General features: G+C 43.8%; 1 protein-coding gene across 1 annotated transcript in view; it reads right to left on the bottom strand.

Annotated features, from left to right (window-relative positions):
* The window catches only part of dysf (dysferlin, limb girdle muscular dystrophy 2B (autosomal recessive)), a 126904-nt gene that overhangs the window by 10154 nt on the left and 99756 nt on the right, over window positions 1–16994 (bottom strand). Inside the window, exons 49-53 of the mRNA XM_053343150.1 lie at window positions 16732–16874; window positions 10769–10908; window positions 10431–10519; window positions 9464–9559; window positions 9217–9358 (exon numbers count right to left, since the gene is read on the bottom strand). Of these exons, the coding sequence (XP_053199125.1) occupies window positions 9217–9358; window positions 9464–9559; window positions 10431–10519; window positions 10769–10908; window positions 16732–16874 (610 nt within the window). The remainder of the gene's footprint in view (window positions 1–9216; window positions 9359–9463; window positions 9560–10430; window positions 10520–10768; window positions 10909–16731; window positions 16875–16994) is intronic.

The raw sequence follows: 16994 nt of genomic DNA, 5'->3' as shown, positions 1-16994 counted from the left end.
TATCGTACATTGACGCGGTTGCTGTTTATTTATTTATTATTTTTTTAAAAGCTACCTTGGTAACGGCGTTGAATGATGAGACAGCAGAGAGGAGCGACGCTCTGGGAAACAAGCTGGGAGGCTCCTCTCAGTTTGGAGCGCCACTCCATCGATACATCTCTCACTACATCACCACTTCCACACAGGTGCAACCATGAGTGTGTGTTCTTTAGGTGTATGTGTGTGTGTGTGTGTGTGTATATGTGTGTGTTATACCTATTATCACCTCTGGTAAATTCACACTGAACTGCCAAACAGTATCTGATCCCGTCTCACCTCCCTGCTAATGGGCTTCACTCTGCAGCTGGTGCACACTCAGTTTCCTCAGCTTTTCTCTTTTCCATTCCCTCATTCGTCGTCCTTTTTATCTGCGTGTGAGACTCTTACCTCTTTGCTTCTTGTTATGCTGATAAAATATATGGCTTTTAACACCTGAAATAAAATAGGTCCCCTGGTGATTTGCAGCAAATGTCAATATGTCACTGTAATGTTCCTAAAAATACTCAAGAGTGAGGAGATTTTCCACAAACTAAAAGCTGCACTTAGCAACTTGACTTAATGGCAGCCTGAATTCCCTTCGCCCTGAATTTGTGGATTTTACTATAAACCAGGGCTCGTGATGATCGATTTATAGCAAAGTGAGGAGAGATAAACTTTTGGCAAAAACTTTACAACATATATTTTTTTCCCCCTTTCTTTTTTCACAGCCACAGCTTAAGAAACTGTTCTGCATGTCGACTTGTCTAAATTCCCACATGAGGGAATCCACTATGTCTCAATTAGTAGGAATAAGAATCTCTGTCATGTCCGTCCCGTCCATACATTTCCTGACTCTCGGTGGTCGTGTTGGCAGCCGTAAAGAAGCGGACCCCCCCCCCCCCCCAAAAAAAAAAAATCACTTTAACGGGGCTCTGTTTAATGCTAAAGAGCGGCGGTGGTGATTTAACTCTGAGCCCTTTCCAGATGTCTGAAGTTGTGAAAGATCTACGGTTAAAACCCCCGAAAACCGGACCGCACCGCACCACACGTCCCCATCGAGGTCTCTCAGGTCTCTCAGGTCTGCTCCAGCAGTTTGTTTCTGGTTGTTTTTTAAGATCAAAGTTGAAGCTCGGGGGGGATGTTGACTTTGCGGTGGTAGAAATGCTGGACCGAGTTTCATGTTTTGCTGGCCTCCACACCGCCTGTTTTTTAAAGCCCCGTCTTAAAACACATTTTTTATTCCTTGGCTTTTAACTCGGTATGAGAATTACATTGCTTTGTTTTGGTTTGTTGTTTTTTTGGAGTTTTGTTTTTTTTTGTCTGTTAAACTGAGCTTTTGTGTTTTTATTGTGTTGTTTATGGCTTTTTGTTATTTTGAGTGTAACAGCACTTTGCTCAATCCTAAAAATGTGGTCGACTTGAACAGAGGCAATGAAATAGAGAACAGCAAACACTGGCAGCAGCAGCATCTTCATCATCATCAGCAGCAGCAGCAGCATCTTCATCATCAGCAGCAGCATCTTCGCCATCTTCATCACAATCATCACCATCATCATAATCATCATCACCACCATCACAATCATCACCGTCATCATCATCATCATTGTCATCAGCATCATCACCTTCACCATCATCATCATCATCATCATCAGCACCACCACCACCACCATCATCATCATCATCATCATCATCATTGTCATCAGCATCATCACCTTCACCATCATCATCATCAGCACCACCACCACCACCATCATCATCATCATCAGCAGCAGCACCATCACCATCATCACCACCACCATCATCATCAGCACCACCACCACCATCATCACCACCACCACCATCATCATCATCATCATCATCATCACCTTCACCATAATCATCATCACCATCACCTTCACCATCATCATCATCACCTTCACCATAATCATCATCACCATCATCATCATCATCACCTTCACCATCATCATCATCACCATCATTACCATCAGCATCATCACCATCATCATCATCATCATCACCACCATCATCACCATCATAATCATCATCACCATCCTCCACCTGCAGCCACGACACGATACTGTACGATTTCCAACATGTTACCAAGGTTACCAGCCATGATGCGATATGATGATTTATTTATGGATTCTATTATTTTATTTAGTTTTTAATTATATTGTTGTATACATTTTTTTTTCTTTTTTCTATATCACTGTTTTTTGAGCTTCTGTAGCAATGAATTTTCTCCACAGTGGGATCAATAAATTTATCCTTACCCTTAAGCTACTTACCCTTAAGCTAAAGGGTCTTCAACGTTCATGAGCAGCCACAATACAAGACGGTCCGATTCTTTATTTATGGATTAAAGACACTAAACTAGGACGCGCGGGTGGTCGAGTGGTTGGGGCGCATGCCGTGTGCGCAGCCGACACCGGTTCGAATCCCGATCGGAGGTCCTTTGCTACATGTTTCCCCCCCTTTCTCTCCCATGTTTCCTGTCTGTCAAATGCCTTTTGTTACTCAGTGTGTGGATGCTGTAATCCTTCCTTCCTTTCTTCCTTCCTTCCTTCCTTCCTTCCTCCCTTCCTTCTCTTCTTACTTCCTTCCACTTGTCCTACATCCCTCCCTCCTTTCCTTCCTCCCTTCCTTCCTCTTTTCCTACCTCCCTCCTTCCTCCTTTCCTTCCTCCCTTCCTTCTCTCCTTACTTCCTTCCTCTTTTCCTACCTCCCTCCTTACTCCTTTCCTTTCCTTCCTTCCTTCCTTCTCTCCTTACTTCCTTCCTCTTTTCCTCCCTCCCTCCTTACTCCTTTCCTTCCTTCCCTCCTTACTCCTTTCCTTCTCTCCTTCCTTCCTTCCTCTTTTCCTCCCTCCCTGCTTACTCCCTTCCTTCCTTCCTTCCTGCCTTCTTTCTCTCCTTACTTCATTCCTCTTGTCCTACCTCCTTCCCTCCTTACTCCTTTCCTTCCTTCCTCCCTTCCTTCTCTCCTTACTTCCTTCCTCTTTTCCTACCTCCCTCCTTACTCCTTTCCTTTCCTTCCTTCCTTCTTTCCTTCCTCTTGTCCTACCTCCCTCCCTCTTTAAAAAAATTATTATAAATTCATTATAAATCTGTGACTCTGCTCCCCTTTAATCAGTTTCTTATCTGACTTCTATAAGCTCCTTTCTTTTTGAGCAGCTGGATGTGAACTTCTACTTTCTTTATTTACTCGAGGAACGTTAAATGAACACACTCTCACCCTTACCTGGTGGTATTCTTATTATTATGGACCATATTCATCTGTAAACTGAAGTATTGAAGATCTTACACTCTGATAATATTATACATATGAGGCTTCTCCTGCTCCTTACTTCCTTCCTCTTTTCCTCCCTCCCTCCCTCCTTACTCCTTTCCTTTCCTTTCTCCCTTCCTTCCTTCCTTCCTTCCTTCCTTCCTTCATTCATTCCTTCCTCCCTTCCTTCTCTCCTTACTTCCTTCCTCTTGTCCTACCTCCCTCCTTTCCTTCCTTCCTTCCTTCCTTCCTTCCTTCCTTCTCTCCTTACTTCCATCCTCTTTTCCTCCCTCCCTCCTTACTCCCTTCCTTCCTGCCTTCCTTCCTTCCTTCCTTCCTTCTCTCCTTCCTTCCTTCCTCTTGTCCTACCTCCCTCCCTCCTTACTCATTTCCTTCCTTCCTTTCTTCCTTCCTTCCTTCCTCTTTTCCTCCCTCCCTCCTTACTCGTTAACTTTCTTTCCTTCCTGCCTTCCTTCCGTCCTTCTCTCCTTACTTCCTTCCTCTTGTCCTACCTCCCTCCCTCCTTACAATTTAACTGAGCATTTCATTATAAATCTGTGACTCTGGACTTTCTTTATTTATTCGAGGATCGTTAAATGAACTCACACTCACCCTGGTATTATACTCATTATGGACCATATTAATCTGTAAACTGAAGTATTGAAGATCTTACTCTCTGATAATATTATACATGTGAGGCTTCTTCTCCTCCTGCTGCTCTAGTCTGAGCTGTTCTGGCTGCAGTCCAACCCGTCTGCATTCATCAGTAACAAGTTCACTAAATATGCTTTTAATAAATAAATACAGAATAATATAATACTAATATAATAATAATATAATACTGCAGCTCAGTTTGTTCCTAAATCTAAGCTCTGAAATCACAACCCAGATAGCAAAATTCTTTTGGCCCATATCTGGCCCACACCTGACATGTTCATCCGGCCCACATACAGCATGGAATGATGGCACTTGGGCGGTCCGCTCATGTTTGCCAAAAGTGGGCCATAACCAAGCCATCACAATGCCAGATGTCAACCAAAAACACACCAAATAAACCAGTTCGGCCAAGACTGGCCCAAATATGTTTCAACAAAGGTGGGCCAAGTATGTTTCCTTATATGTGGGCCTCTTTAGGCTCACATCCGGATTAGTCATTGCCATACTTGCCATATTTCGGCCAAAGATGGGCCATATTCGTTTTGTGATATTTGGCCCAAATGTAGCATTTACTACATGGGCCAGTTTAGGTTCACATCTGTTTTGTCCGGGCCAGAAGAATGCCTACAGTGCCGGATCATTGCCTCAAGTGGCCCACATTCGCATGCTATCTGGGAATGACGCTGTATCATTGAGGAATTCTCTCATTTATCTACTGTTATAATGTCAGCTGTTTCAAATACTGTAACTATCACATGGAAACTCCTTGTCGAGGTATTATAAAAAAATAAATAAAAAAGAGAGACTTCTCGAGCCACAGTTGAGGTATTATACTTGGAAATAAAGCTTTTGGACGATAAACTGATCAAACTGGCTCCTCGAGTGAGAAATCAAGTGAAATAACACCAAAATAAACCTCTTTTTATATGCTTTCTATTACTTCATTCACAGCAGTGTCCTTTTGATTTACCCCCCTTTTTTTTTTTGGAGGTTGTTTTTTTTTAAATTCTGACATTTTCCTCCGAGGTTTGGGACTCATTTTTTCCTGATATATTTATTTGAATATCCTGCTCGAAATGGCTTTAGATTTGAGTAATGTTCTGTAATGTCACTCTCAATCACGGGGATCATATTTAAAAAAAAAAAGGGGGACAAATAAAACTTTAAGCGTCATTTTTTCCCCCCTCCTCCTCAACAATAGGCCTACGTCTGATTTTTTTTTTTTTTTTTTTTCAAATATGCACAAATGACGAATGGACTCCTCGCTGCCTGCTGCCTGCGTAATGACTTCACACCGACTCTCTAAATCAGAGTCTAAATCCACATCATGCTCTCACGCTTCATAACAACACACACAAAACACTGAGAGTAAACACACTACACCCTGTCTGCCTCCTGTGTGTGTGTGTGTGTGTGTGTGTGTGTGTGTGTGTGTGTGTATGAGGCCGCTAAAGCATGTATGTCAGTGTCAATGCATGTGTGTGTGTGTGTGTGTGTGTGTGTGTGTTAAGCGTTTGGCTCACTTTATCCACAAACTCTTTCCAAGTACATTAAGTTATCACTCCACAGCTGTCATAGGCAGGGGTGGGACGCTCTGTGTGTATATGTGTGTGTGTGTGTGTGTGTGTGTGTGTGTGTGTGTGTGTGTGTGTGTGTGTGTATGTGTGACTGCTCTCCGCAATATCTAACAATATCAATCATCTTCCATTTTTGTAGCCAGCCAGAGTCTTGTTCAGTCTTCTCCCTCGTTTCCTCCATCCCTCGTTTCCTCCATCCATCTCTCTCTCTCTCTCTCTCTCTCTCTCTCTCTCTCTCTCTCTCTCTCTCTCTCTCTCTCTCTCTCTCTCTCTCTCTCTCTCTCTCTCTCTCTCTCTCTCTCTCTCTCTCTCTCTCTCTCTCTCTCATCTCTCTCTCTCTCTCTCTCTCTGGTTGGCCAAGGCTCGGCTACATATTGTTAAGTTTAATAGGCATGTACACGAGAATGAGACATAAATATTTATCAAAGGAGGGAAACAATTATCTCAGATTATCTCTGTCAACTTTGTGTCTGATGGTATTTGGTACTGTTGTGATGACGGCTGTGCTGTAAAGTTACTCAGTGTGTGGATGCTGTAATCCTTCCTACCTTCCTTCCTCCTTTCTTCCTTCCTTCCTTCCTACCTCCCTCCCTCCTTACTCCTTTCCTTCCTTCCTTCCTTCTTTCCTCCTCTCCTTACTTCATTCCTCTTGTCCTACCTCCCTCCCTCCTTACTCCTTTCCTTCCTTCCTCCCTCTTTACTCCTTTCCTTCCTTCCTTCCTCCTTTCCTTCCTGCCTTCCTTCCTCCTTTCCTTCCTTCCTTCTCTCCTTACTTCCTTCCTCTTGTCCTACCTCCCTCCCTCCTTACTCCTTTCCTACCTTCCTTCCTTCCTTGCTTGCTTCCTTCCTTCTTCCTTTCCTTACTCCCTTCCTTTCTGCCTTCCTGCCTTCCTTCCTTCTCTCCTTCCTTCCTCTTGACCTACCTCCCTCCCTCCTTACTCCTTTCCTTCTCTCCTTACTTTCTTCCTATTTTCCTACCTCCCTCCCTCCTTACTCCTTTCCTTCCTTCCTTCCTTCTCTCCTTACTTCCTTCCACTTTTCCTACCTCCCTCCCTCCTTACTGCTTTCCTTCCTTCCCTCCCTCCTACTCCTTTCCTTCCTCCTTCCATTTTTTATAAAAATGGGTTTGACGGGTGATGGGTTTTTAAGGGGTCTACGATGATAAATTAGGGGTCTAAAAACTCCCTGAGACACTTTAAATTTTGCACATTGCATTTAATTTATCTGTATATCAGGATTATGAGATTAAAGTTAAATCGTAAAACAGAATTCAAAGGGAAAAGTCTGAATTTTAAGGTTATAGTCAGACTTCTTAGAAAAACTCAATTAAGGGGTTTTTTAAGGGGTTTTTGAGGGGGGGGGCAATATGTTAAATTAGGGTCCTAAAAAGTCTCTGAGACACCTTAAATTTTTGCACAATGCATTTATTATATATGTATATCAGAATTTGAAGGGAAAAGTCTGAATTTTAAGGTTAGAGTCAGATTATTTAGAAAAGCCCACTACAGATAGAGACTGAACTGAAAAGACAACAAGTGCAGCGTTTCCTGTCGTATCAGAGTCTGCTCGTCATATATCAGCACAGTGTCGATCAGTCCATGTGACTCAGGGATTATATCACCAAGCGCTGAGGTTTCTGGCTTCATAAACTCCGTCTCTGGCTCCGTCTCTGTTTTGGAGTAAAAAAAGCCTCTCCACCCAGCAGCGTTTTTCTTTTTAAATTTAAAACTCCCTCTCGTCTTTTCAGCTGCTCTCTGATTGAGGATGCTGCTACGAGCGAGCGAACGCCGTCGTAAAACATGTAGGCCGCAAACGGCTAAAGAGGCTCGAGCTCTCGGGCCAAAAACAGCAAATGACAGCCGTGTTGTTATGTCAGATTTCAGCGTGATGTTATTTTAGCTCTTCACTACATGAGTCTCAGAGATTCAACAACATTTAACTCACTACTTCTTTTTTTTTTTAGTGCTAATTGCAGCCCAGTTTTAGATTATGACCCCACCGGGAGCAGCTCTCGGGTCCAAACTTTTGAGGTCTGACTCGTGTCGGGTCTTTTATTATTATTGCCACATTATAAATAACACTAATTTGCAAAGTTTATGCTTTGGTGCCGGATTCTTATGAGACACAGGAGCTAAACTAGAGCTGTGTGGAAATACACCAAAATACTAGGAGAATTATTCCTTCCTTCCTTCCTTCCTTACTCCCTCCCTTCCTTCTCTCCTTACTTCCTTCCTCTTTTCCTCCCTCCCTCCTTACTCCTTTCCTTCTTTCCTTCCTTTCTTCCTTCCTTCCTTCCTCCCTTCCTTCTCTCCTTACTTCATTCCTCTTTTCCTACCTCTCTCCCTCCTTACTCCTTTCCTTCCTTCCTTCCTTCTCTCTTTACTTCCTTCCTCTTTTCCTCCCTCCCTCCTTACTCCTTCCCTTCCTTCCCTCCTTCCTTCCTTCCTTCCTTCCTCCCTTCCTTCTCTCCTTACTTCCTTCCTCTTTTCCTCTCTCCCTCCTTCCTCCATTCCTTCCCTCCTTCCTTCTTTCCTTCCTTCCTTCCTTCCTTTCTTCCTCCTTCCCTTCCTTCTCTCCTTCCTTCCTTCCTCTTTTCCTCCCTCCCTCCTTACTCCTTTCCTTTCCTTCCTTCCTTCCTGCCACATTATAAATAACACTAATTTGCAAAGTTTATGCTTTGGTGCCGGATTCTTATGAGACACAGGAGCTAAACTAGAGCTGTGTGGAAATACACCAAAATACTGTTTTCAAGTAGGTGAATTATTAGAGGAGGAAGAAATCCGACGACTGAATTCATGTTCAAGTACAGTATGGAGGAGGTTTGTATTATTGTTGCACCAATTTTCAATTTTCTCAACATGGTCCCATTTCATGCTTGATTTCAGCTGCATCAACGTCCTTTGGATTGAGATCATATACAAGTATAAAATAACACTAGTTGCAGGTTTGTAGTAAAAAATAATTTCTGTAAAACTTGTTGGATCGATGAAGTTCTTTAACCCTCTTGTTTTTCTCGAGTCAAGGAAGGAAGGATGGAAGGAAGGAGGAAAGAAGGAGGGAAAGGAGGCAGGAAGAAGGAAGGAAAAGAGGGAGGAAGGAGGAAGAAAGGAAGAAAAGGAGGGAGGGAGGAAGGAGGGAGAGAGGAAGGAAGGATGGAGGGAGGGAGGAAGGAAAAGAGGGAGGAAGGAGGAAGAAAGGAAAGGATGGAGGGAGGAAGGAAGGAAAGGAAGGATGGAGGAAAGAAGGAAGGAAAGGAAGGAGGAAGGAGGGAGAAAGGAAGGAAGGATGGAGGAAAGAAGGAAGGAAAGGAGGGAGGGAGGAGTGAAAGAAGGACAGTAGGGAGGAAGGAAGGAAGGACAGGAGGGAGGAAGAAGGAAGGATGGAGGAAAGAAGTAAGGGAGGAAAACTCCTTCCTTCCTTCCTCCCTCCTTCCTCCTTTCTTTCCTTCCTCCCTCCTTCCTCCTTTCCTTCCTTTCTTCCTTCCTCCTTTCCTTCGTCCCTTCCTTCTCTCCTTACTTCCTTCCTCTTGTCCTACCTCCCTCCCTCCCTACTCCTTTCCTTCCTTCCTTCCTTCCTTCAACAACATTTAACACACTACTTCTTTTTTAATGCTTGTTCGTACTTGTTGTATTTGGTCTTTTTATGGGATTTTGTGCCTTTCTTTTTCCCTCCCTCCCCTTCTCTCCCTCTTTCTTACCTTCCTGTCGACGACACACAGTTGCTCAGCAGGTAAATAGTGGAAGGGAAACAGGAATCTGTAGTTGAAGTTTCCCTCTCCGCCCAGAGATCGGTAGTGGACGTCGGTCTTCTGCTTGTTGTGTTCGTGTCCGTCCATCCAGCTGAGAAACACGGGGCGTTGTACGTTTAATAAAAATGAGATTTATTTTAACATTTGAGGATGAGATGACGAAATAAAGAAGAGACAGAGACTCGGTTGTTATTACCCTTTCACATAAATGTCGCTCATCTTCTCCCCGCTGATGCTGACGTCGTCCAGGATGACATCACTGGTGTTCCAGATGATGCAACGCAGGAAAAACCTGAACCAGGACGGAAGAAACCATCAAAACTGATCAACTCAGATATCAATGGATTTATGGGTGTACTGATCTGCTTAATGACAAGGTGACTGAGGAAAATGATCAGATACCTGGCTGACAAATTGATCAACTGATTGATTATAAGACTGAGTAAGAGATTGATTAACTAACTGACTGACGTACTGACTGATTCACTGTCTAATTGATTGGCATCTTAATTGTCTGGACATATTTATTTTTATATGTAATGTCTGCTCCTATTTACACTGAATTAGATTTTTTATCATTATACATTGTATATTGTTCTTTAGGGGCGGCTGTGGCTCAGGATTTAGAGCGGTCGTCCTCCAATTGGAAGATTGGCGGTTCGATTCCCAGCTCCTCCAGTCCTTGGGCAAGACACTTAACCCCAAATTGCTCCCGTTGCTGTGCCAACGGTGTATGAATGTGAATGAATGGTTAAATTCCCCCCTGATGAGCAGGTTGGCACCCTGCGTGGTAGCCCCTGCCATCAGTGTATGAATGTGTGTGAATGGGTGAATGATGTAATGTAATGTAAAGTGCTTTGAGTGGTTGCAAAGACTAGAAAGGTGCTATATAAGTACAGTCCATTTACTTTGCTTTCTGTATGAAATGTGCTCTATAAATTAATTTGAAAGTGATTGATTGACTGAATGTTCGGTGAGTGTGTGTGTGTGTGTGTGTGTGTGTGTGTTCTACTTCTTAGCCTTGCGTGGTGTGACGTTAAACGGGGGTCCCGGCGTGTGTGTCAAAGTGGGAAGACTTACTTCAAGGTGGCTCATCAGATCATTGGGTCTCTCTCTTTCTCTTGCGTGTGTGTGTGTGTGTGTGTGTGTCTGTGTGTTCCTACTTCTTAGCCTTGCGGGGTGTGACGTTGAACGGGGGTCCCGGCGGTCCCATCGATTTGGGGAACACGTCCACCCACATCATCAGACGACCCTAATGGAGAGTAATGATAACCAATCAAAAGGTAGAAAGGGACATGGGAGGAAAGAAAACAAGCAAAAACAGACACACATGTTCATATTAATTGTATATTGTGTGTGTGTGTGTGTATGTTGTGTGTGTGTGTGTGTATGTGTGTGTGTGTGTGTGTGTGTGTGTGTGTTGTGTGTGTGTGTGTGTGTGTGTGTGTGTGTGTGTGTGTGTATGTGTGTGTGTGTGCATGTGTGTGTGTGTGTGTGTTACCTGCTCTATGTCAGGTTGCAGCGGGCTGTACAGGGGTCTCGTCTCCACATGTTCGGGTACCAGTTCCAGTTTCCTCAAGATGTGGAGGGCCAGTTGCTCCTCGATTGAGCCAAGATGACGTTTGGACATGTGTTTGTCTTCTGGAAACACACACACACACAAACACACACACACAATCACACACACACACACACACACACACACACACACACACACACACACACACACAGGCATATGAAGCAGCAAATGGAGGTTTTAGTGAAGGTCATGGTGCTCCTTTAATGACTATTAAGCTCTCAGGAGTGGAAAGTGGAAATACAGAATACTGGGTGGACTGGGAGGAGAGTGGTTCACAGAGGAATTATTCATTACTCACACACACACACACACACACACACACACACACACACACACACACACACACACACACATACACACACACACACACACACTGAATAATACACTACTGGTCTCTGTATCACAACTGATTGAGGAAAATCTGTGTTGCCTCCAAGTAAAATGAAAATATCAAGCTAATGTCAAAAGTTTACGACTGTAAACTTAGAGTCACCTCGACTGTAAAGAGGAGAGAAGAAGAAGAGACAAAGAAGAGGAGGAGAAGAGATGGGAGGAGACATTGAGGAGAGGAGGAAAGAAAGGAGAACATAGAGGAGGAAGGGAAAAGAGGAGAGGAGAGGAGAGAAGAGGAGAGGAGAGGAGAGGAGAGGAGAGGAGAGGAGAGGAGAGGAGAGGAGAGGAGAGGAGGAATAAGGGAAGTATTAAGAAAGAGGAAGAAGGGAAAAGGGAGGGAAAAGTGCAAAAAGAGGAGTGTAAGAAAAAGGAGAGATGAAGGGATGATGAAGATAAGAGAAGGGGAGAAGAGATGGGAGGAGACATTGGGAGAGGAGGAAAGAAAGGAGAACATAAAGGAGGAAGGAAAAAGAGGAGAGGAAAAGACATAAGAGGAGGAATAAGGGAAGTATTAAGGAAGAGGAAGAAGGGAAAAGGGAGGGAAAAGTTGAGAGAAAGTACAAAAAGAGGAGTGGGAGAGAGCAAAAGAATGAATTATTAGAGAATAAGAAAAAGGAGAAATGAAGGAATGAAAGATAAGAGAAGAGGAGAAGAGATGGGAGGAGACATTGGGAGAGGAGGGAAGAAAGGAGAACATAGAGGAGGAAGGAAAAAGAGGAGAGGAGAGGAAAAGACATGAGAGGAGGAATAAGGGAAACATTAAGGAAGAGGAAGAAGGGAAAAGGGAGGGAAAAGTTGAGAGTAAGTATAAAAAGAGGAGTGGGAGAGAGCAAAAGAAAGAGAGCATGAATTGTTAGAGAATAAGAAAAAGGAGAGATGAAGGGATGAAAGATAAGAGAAGAGGAGAAAAGATGGGAGGAGACATTGGGAGAGGAGGGAAGAAAGGAGAACATAGAGGAGGAAGGAAAAAGAGGAGAGGAAAAGACACGAGAGGAGGAATAAGGGAAATATTAAGGAAGAGGAAGAAGGGAAAAGGGAGGGAAAAGTGCAAAAAGAGGAGTGGGAGAGAGCAAAAGAAAGAGAGCATGAATTGTTAGAAAATAAGAAAAAGGAGAGATGAAGGGATGAAAGATAAGAGAAGAGGAGAAGAGATGGGAGGAGACATTGGGAGAGGAGGAAAGAAAGGAGAACATAGAGGAGGAAAGGAAAAAAAGACAAGAGGAGGAAAAAGGGAAATATTAAGGAAGAGGAAGAAGGGGGAGGGAAAAAGAGGAGGAGTGGGAGAGAGCAAAAGAATGAATTATTAGAGAATAAGAAAAAGGAGAGATGAAGGGATGAAAGATAAGAGAAGAGGAGATACGAGAGGGTGAGATGAGGAAGAGAGAGATAAGGATGGGAAGAGAGGAAGAGAAGTGAAAGAAGGAAGAAAAGAGGAAAAGGAGAGGAAAGTAGAGAGGAGAGAAAAGAAAGTAAAGGGATAGAGAGATAGAGGAAAACGAGAGGAGCGCGGCCTCTCAGCCAGTTAACGTCCGCCTTTGACGGACAGCACGTCTGACGCACGGTAACCGCGGCAACTGTGGAAAGAGAACGCAGCGGCGCTCCTCGCTAACCGGGAGACGACCACGATGTTGACGTTGGCTTGTCCCCACATACGCACACACATGCACACACACACACACACACACACACACACACACACACACACACACACACACACACACACACACAGTTGTACCATAAATCACCATAACGACAACCATGACCTTGCATCGCACCAGCCATGGAACATACGTGTGGGTTTGATGTGTGTGTGTGTGTGTGTGTGTGTGTGTGTGTGTGTGTGTGTGTGTGTGTGTGTGTAGACGTTAAAATGAATCTTGAATATTTATCTCATCGCTCCGCTCTTCAGGTGGTCCTGTGGTTTAACTCCCCTCCCTCTCTCTCTCTCCCTCCCTCCATCCCTCCATCCCTCCCTCCTTTCCTCCCAAATTCTGCAGTTTTAGTGGATGTGAGGCTGCAGCAGGAGGAGGAGGAGATGGAAGTGATGGAGTGAAACAGGAAGAGAAGAGAGAGAGAGGGAATATGGGCAAGAAGGAAGGACGAAAACAAAGGAAAGAGAGGAAAGAAAGAAAGCGGAGAGAACAAGATGAGAAATATGGAAAGGAGGAAGGAAATGATAGAGAGAGGAAAGGAGAGAAAGGGGGTTCAGAAAGTAAAAGGAGGGATGGAGGTTGAATGGGAGAAAGGAGGGATGAAAGAAAGAGTGGAAAGAGGAGAGTAAAGGTGATGGTAGGAAGAATGAAGGGAAAAGAAAGGAGGCAGAGACAAAGTGAAGGATAAAGGAGGGGATTTAGAGAGGGATGAAGGGTTAGGAAGACAAGAAGAGGAGGATGGAGATATGAACAAAGGAATGAAAGAAAAGAAAGTTAAGAGACAAGAAACTGAAGTGGGGGATAACGAAGGAGAGAAAACTAAATGTAAGGGAAAAGGAAGGAGGGATGAGGAGGAGTCGAAAGGAGGGGAAACAGAGTAGAAGAGAGACAGAAAGGAAGAAAGAGAAGAGGAAATAAAGAAAGGAAGGAAGAAATAGAAGAGGAAAGAAAGAGGGAAAGAAAGAAAGGTGTAAAGAGAGGAAAGAAGAGGAAAATGGAGAAAGAAAGAAAGAAAGAAAGAAAGAAAGAAAGAAAGAAAGAAAGAAAGAAAGAAAGAAGGGAGGCTGCGAAGAAGAGGAGGAGAAAGAAAGAAAGAAAGAAAGAAAGAAAGAAAGAAAGAAAGAAAGAAAGAAAGAAAGGAAGGAAGAAATAGTAGAGGAAAGAAAGAGAGGAGTAAAGAGAGGAAAGAAGAGGAAAATGGAGAAAGAAAGAAAGAAAGAAAGAAAGAAAGACAGAAAGAAGGGAGGCTGCGAAGAAGAGGAGGAGAAAGAAAGAAAGAAAGAAAGAAAGTATTTAAAACAAATGGAAAACATTTCTTAAAAAGTGTCAGATGATGAGAGAGAGCTTAGCGGTTGAAAGAAAAAAGAGAGAGAAGGGTTTAAAAATTGAGTGTAAGGAGAAGAAGAGGAAGATCGGAGGAAGCGAAAAGGAAGAAGAAGAGAAAGAAAAGAGGAGAGAGAGAGAGAGAGAGAGGGTGGGATGGGATGGGTGGAGCGGGAGTTCGGTGCAGAGTGATTTATTTGCTGTGAATTTACTTAACGTGTAAGAACCACTTACACACACACACACACACACACACACACACACACACACACACACACACACACACACACACACACACACACACACACACACACAACACCCGTGCAGTTTGTGTTTTCATTAAACTGACTCTTTTTTAATGGTGGAAGGTCTGATGGAGTCTGAGTCAATCAGCGATGTACTGAAGGGCGTGTGTGTGTGTGTGTGTGTGTGTGTGTGTGTGTGTGTGTGTGTGTGTGTGTGTGTGTGTGTGTGTGTGTGTTCAGTGGCGCCAATGACACCCTAATCGAACCGCTCTGCACTTGACGCTTCCCAGCCTGTCCGACTCTCTCACTGGTTTTGTTTTCAATTCACAGGGGCACGACACACACACACACACACACACACACACACACACATACACACACACACACACACACACACACACACACACACACACACACACACACTTCTCTCTGACTGTTACTTATCTAGTTTTCAAGGATTCTTCAGGTTCAAATTGACCCCATCTCTTTTGACTGTTCCTCCTTTCTGTCTTTCTGTCTTTCTTTCTTTCTTTCTTGTCCTTCCTTCCTTCTGTCCTTACTTCCTTCCTCTTTTCCTCCCTCCCTACTTACTCCTTCCTTCCTTCTCTCCTTACTTCCTTCCTCTTTCCCTCCCTGTCTCCCTTCCTCCCTCTCTCACTTCTTTCCTTCCTTCTCTCCTTACTTCCTTCCTCTTTTCCTCCCTTCCTTCCTTCTCTCCTTCCTTCTCTCCTTACTTCCTTCCTCTTTTCCTCCCTCCATCCTTTCCTTCCTTCCTTCTCTCCTTACTTCCTTCCTCTTTTCCTCCCTCTCTCCCTTCCTTCTCTTCTTACTTCCTTCCTCTCTTCCTCCCTCCTTTCCTTCCTTCCTTCCTTCCTTCCTTCTCTCCTTACTTCCTTCCTCCCTTCGTCCCTCCCTCCCTCCCTCCTTACTCCTTCCTTCTCTCCTTAATTCCTTCCTCTTTTCCTCCCTCCCTCCATCCTTTCTTCTCTCCTTCCTTCCTCTCTTCCTCCCTCCTTACTCCTTTCCTTCCTTCCTTCTCTCCTTACTTCCTTCCTCATTTCCTCCCTCCCTACCTCCCTCCCTCCTTAGTCCTCCCTTCCTTCCTTCTCTCCTTCCTTCTCTCCTTACTTCCTTCCTCTCTTCCTCCCTCCCTCCCTCCTTACTCCTTTCCTTTCCTTTCCTTTCCTTTCCTTCCATCCTTCCTTCCTTCCTTCTTTCCTCCTCTCCTTCCTTGACCTGAGGACAACAGGAGGGTTAAGACCTGTATAACTGATATTTCTTTTGATATAATTATAATTATTAATGCGACTTGGATCCAGATAAATAGCATGAAAATGGATTAAACTATGAAATATGATAAATTCATATCAGCATTTTCCCGTTATGACATATATTACTACAGCCTCGGAGTAGTCACATTTAGTTGCAGGTCTGATGGTTAAAGACTGAACAGCTTCCAACAATCCAACTTTATGATTACAGGTGTTTAACATCTCCGGACGGACCGCCATGAGTCACATGAAGAAAAAAACCTGCAGGGCATTTTCTTCAGGAAACCGAATTCAATGCTTTTTAAGACTTTTCAAGACAATTAAAAACTTCAGACATCAATTTTATAGACATATAGACACAGTGTATACACTCACTGGCCTCTTTATTAGGAACACCTGTGTAATCTGATTCAATCCAATACAACAGCTCTACTTTAAAATCTACTTTTATGAAGTTTATACATCTTCAGTTTTTTTTTTTTTGACATAGTCAGGAAGGTAATAGCTCTGTATTAACCCTCCTGTTGTCCTCGAGTCAAGGAAGGGAAGAGGAAGGAAGGGAGGAAGGAAGGAAGGGAGGAAGAAGGAAGGAAGGAAGGGAGGAAGGAAGTAAGGAGGGAAGGGAGGAAGGAAGGAAGGGAGGAAGAAGGGAGGGAGGGAGGAAGGGAGGAAGGAAGGGGGAAGGAAGGACAGGATGGAAATAAGGAAGGGAGGAAAGAAGGAAGAAAGGGAGGAAAGAAGGAACAGTCAAAAGAGATGGGGTCAATTTGAACCTGAAGAATCCTTGAAAACTAGATAAGTAACAGTCAGAGAGAAGGGTTAAAAATGAGATATCCTGCTCTCCTCTGAAGAGTTTGCATAAACAATGCTACATGTCTGCAAGATGCAACTAAACAACAACACTTCCAGAAAGTTTCAGGTCACATCTCTAAAAGTCTGAGTTCAGGTGGAGGTGGAGACGCTTTCTGTCCTCACATACATTTCATTTATTCATGACTCACCGAGGTCTGCAGCGGTGTATTCGTCTCCTCTGAAGTAGACGACTTCGTTTCTGTAGACGGGCTTTCGCAGGTTCCGTCGCTCGCACACTTTGTACAGCAGCTGCCTCGGTGTCAGCTGGTCTCGCCACTGGTTTACCCCCGACCTAATGGGAGAGAGACGGAGACAGTGAGTGTTTCAGGTAGAGAGAAGGAGGCAAGGAAAGAGACTCGAGGACTCAGCAAACTCAGTTTAACCCTAAAAGTAGTAATTTATTTATATTTCT

This window comes from Scomber japonicus, chromosome 22 (genome assembly GCF_027409825.1).
Source record: "Scomber japonicus isolate fScoJap1 chromosome 22, fScoJap1.pri, whole genome shotgun sequence".
NCBI lineage: Eukaryota > Metazoa > Chordata > Actinopteri > Scombriformes > Scombridae > Scomber > Scomber japonicus.
The sequence above is the reverse complement of the archived record's forward strand: the minus strand, read 5'-3'. Positions and strand labels throughout refer to the sequence as shown.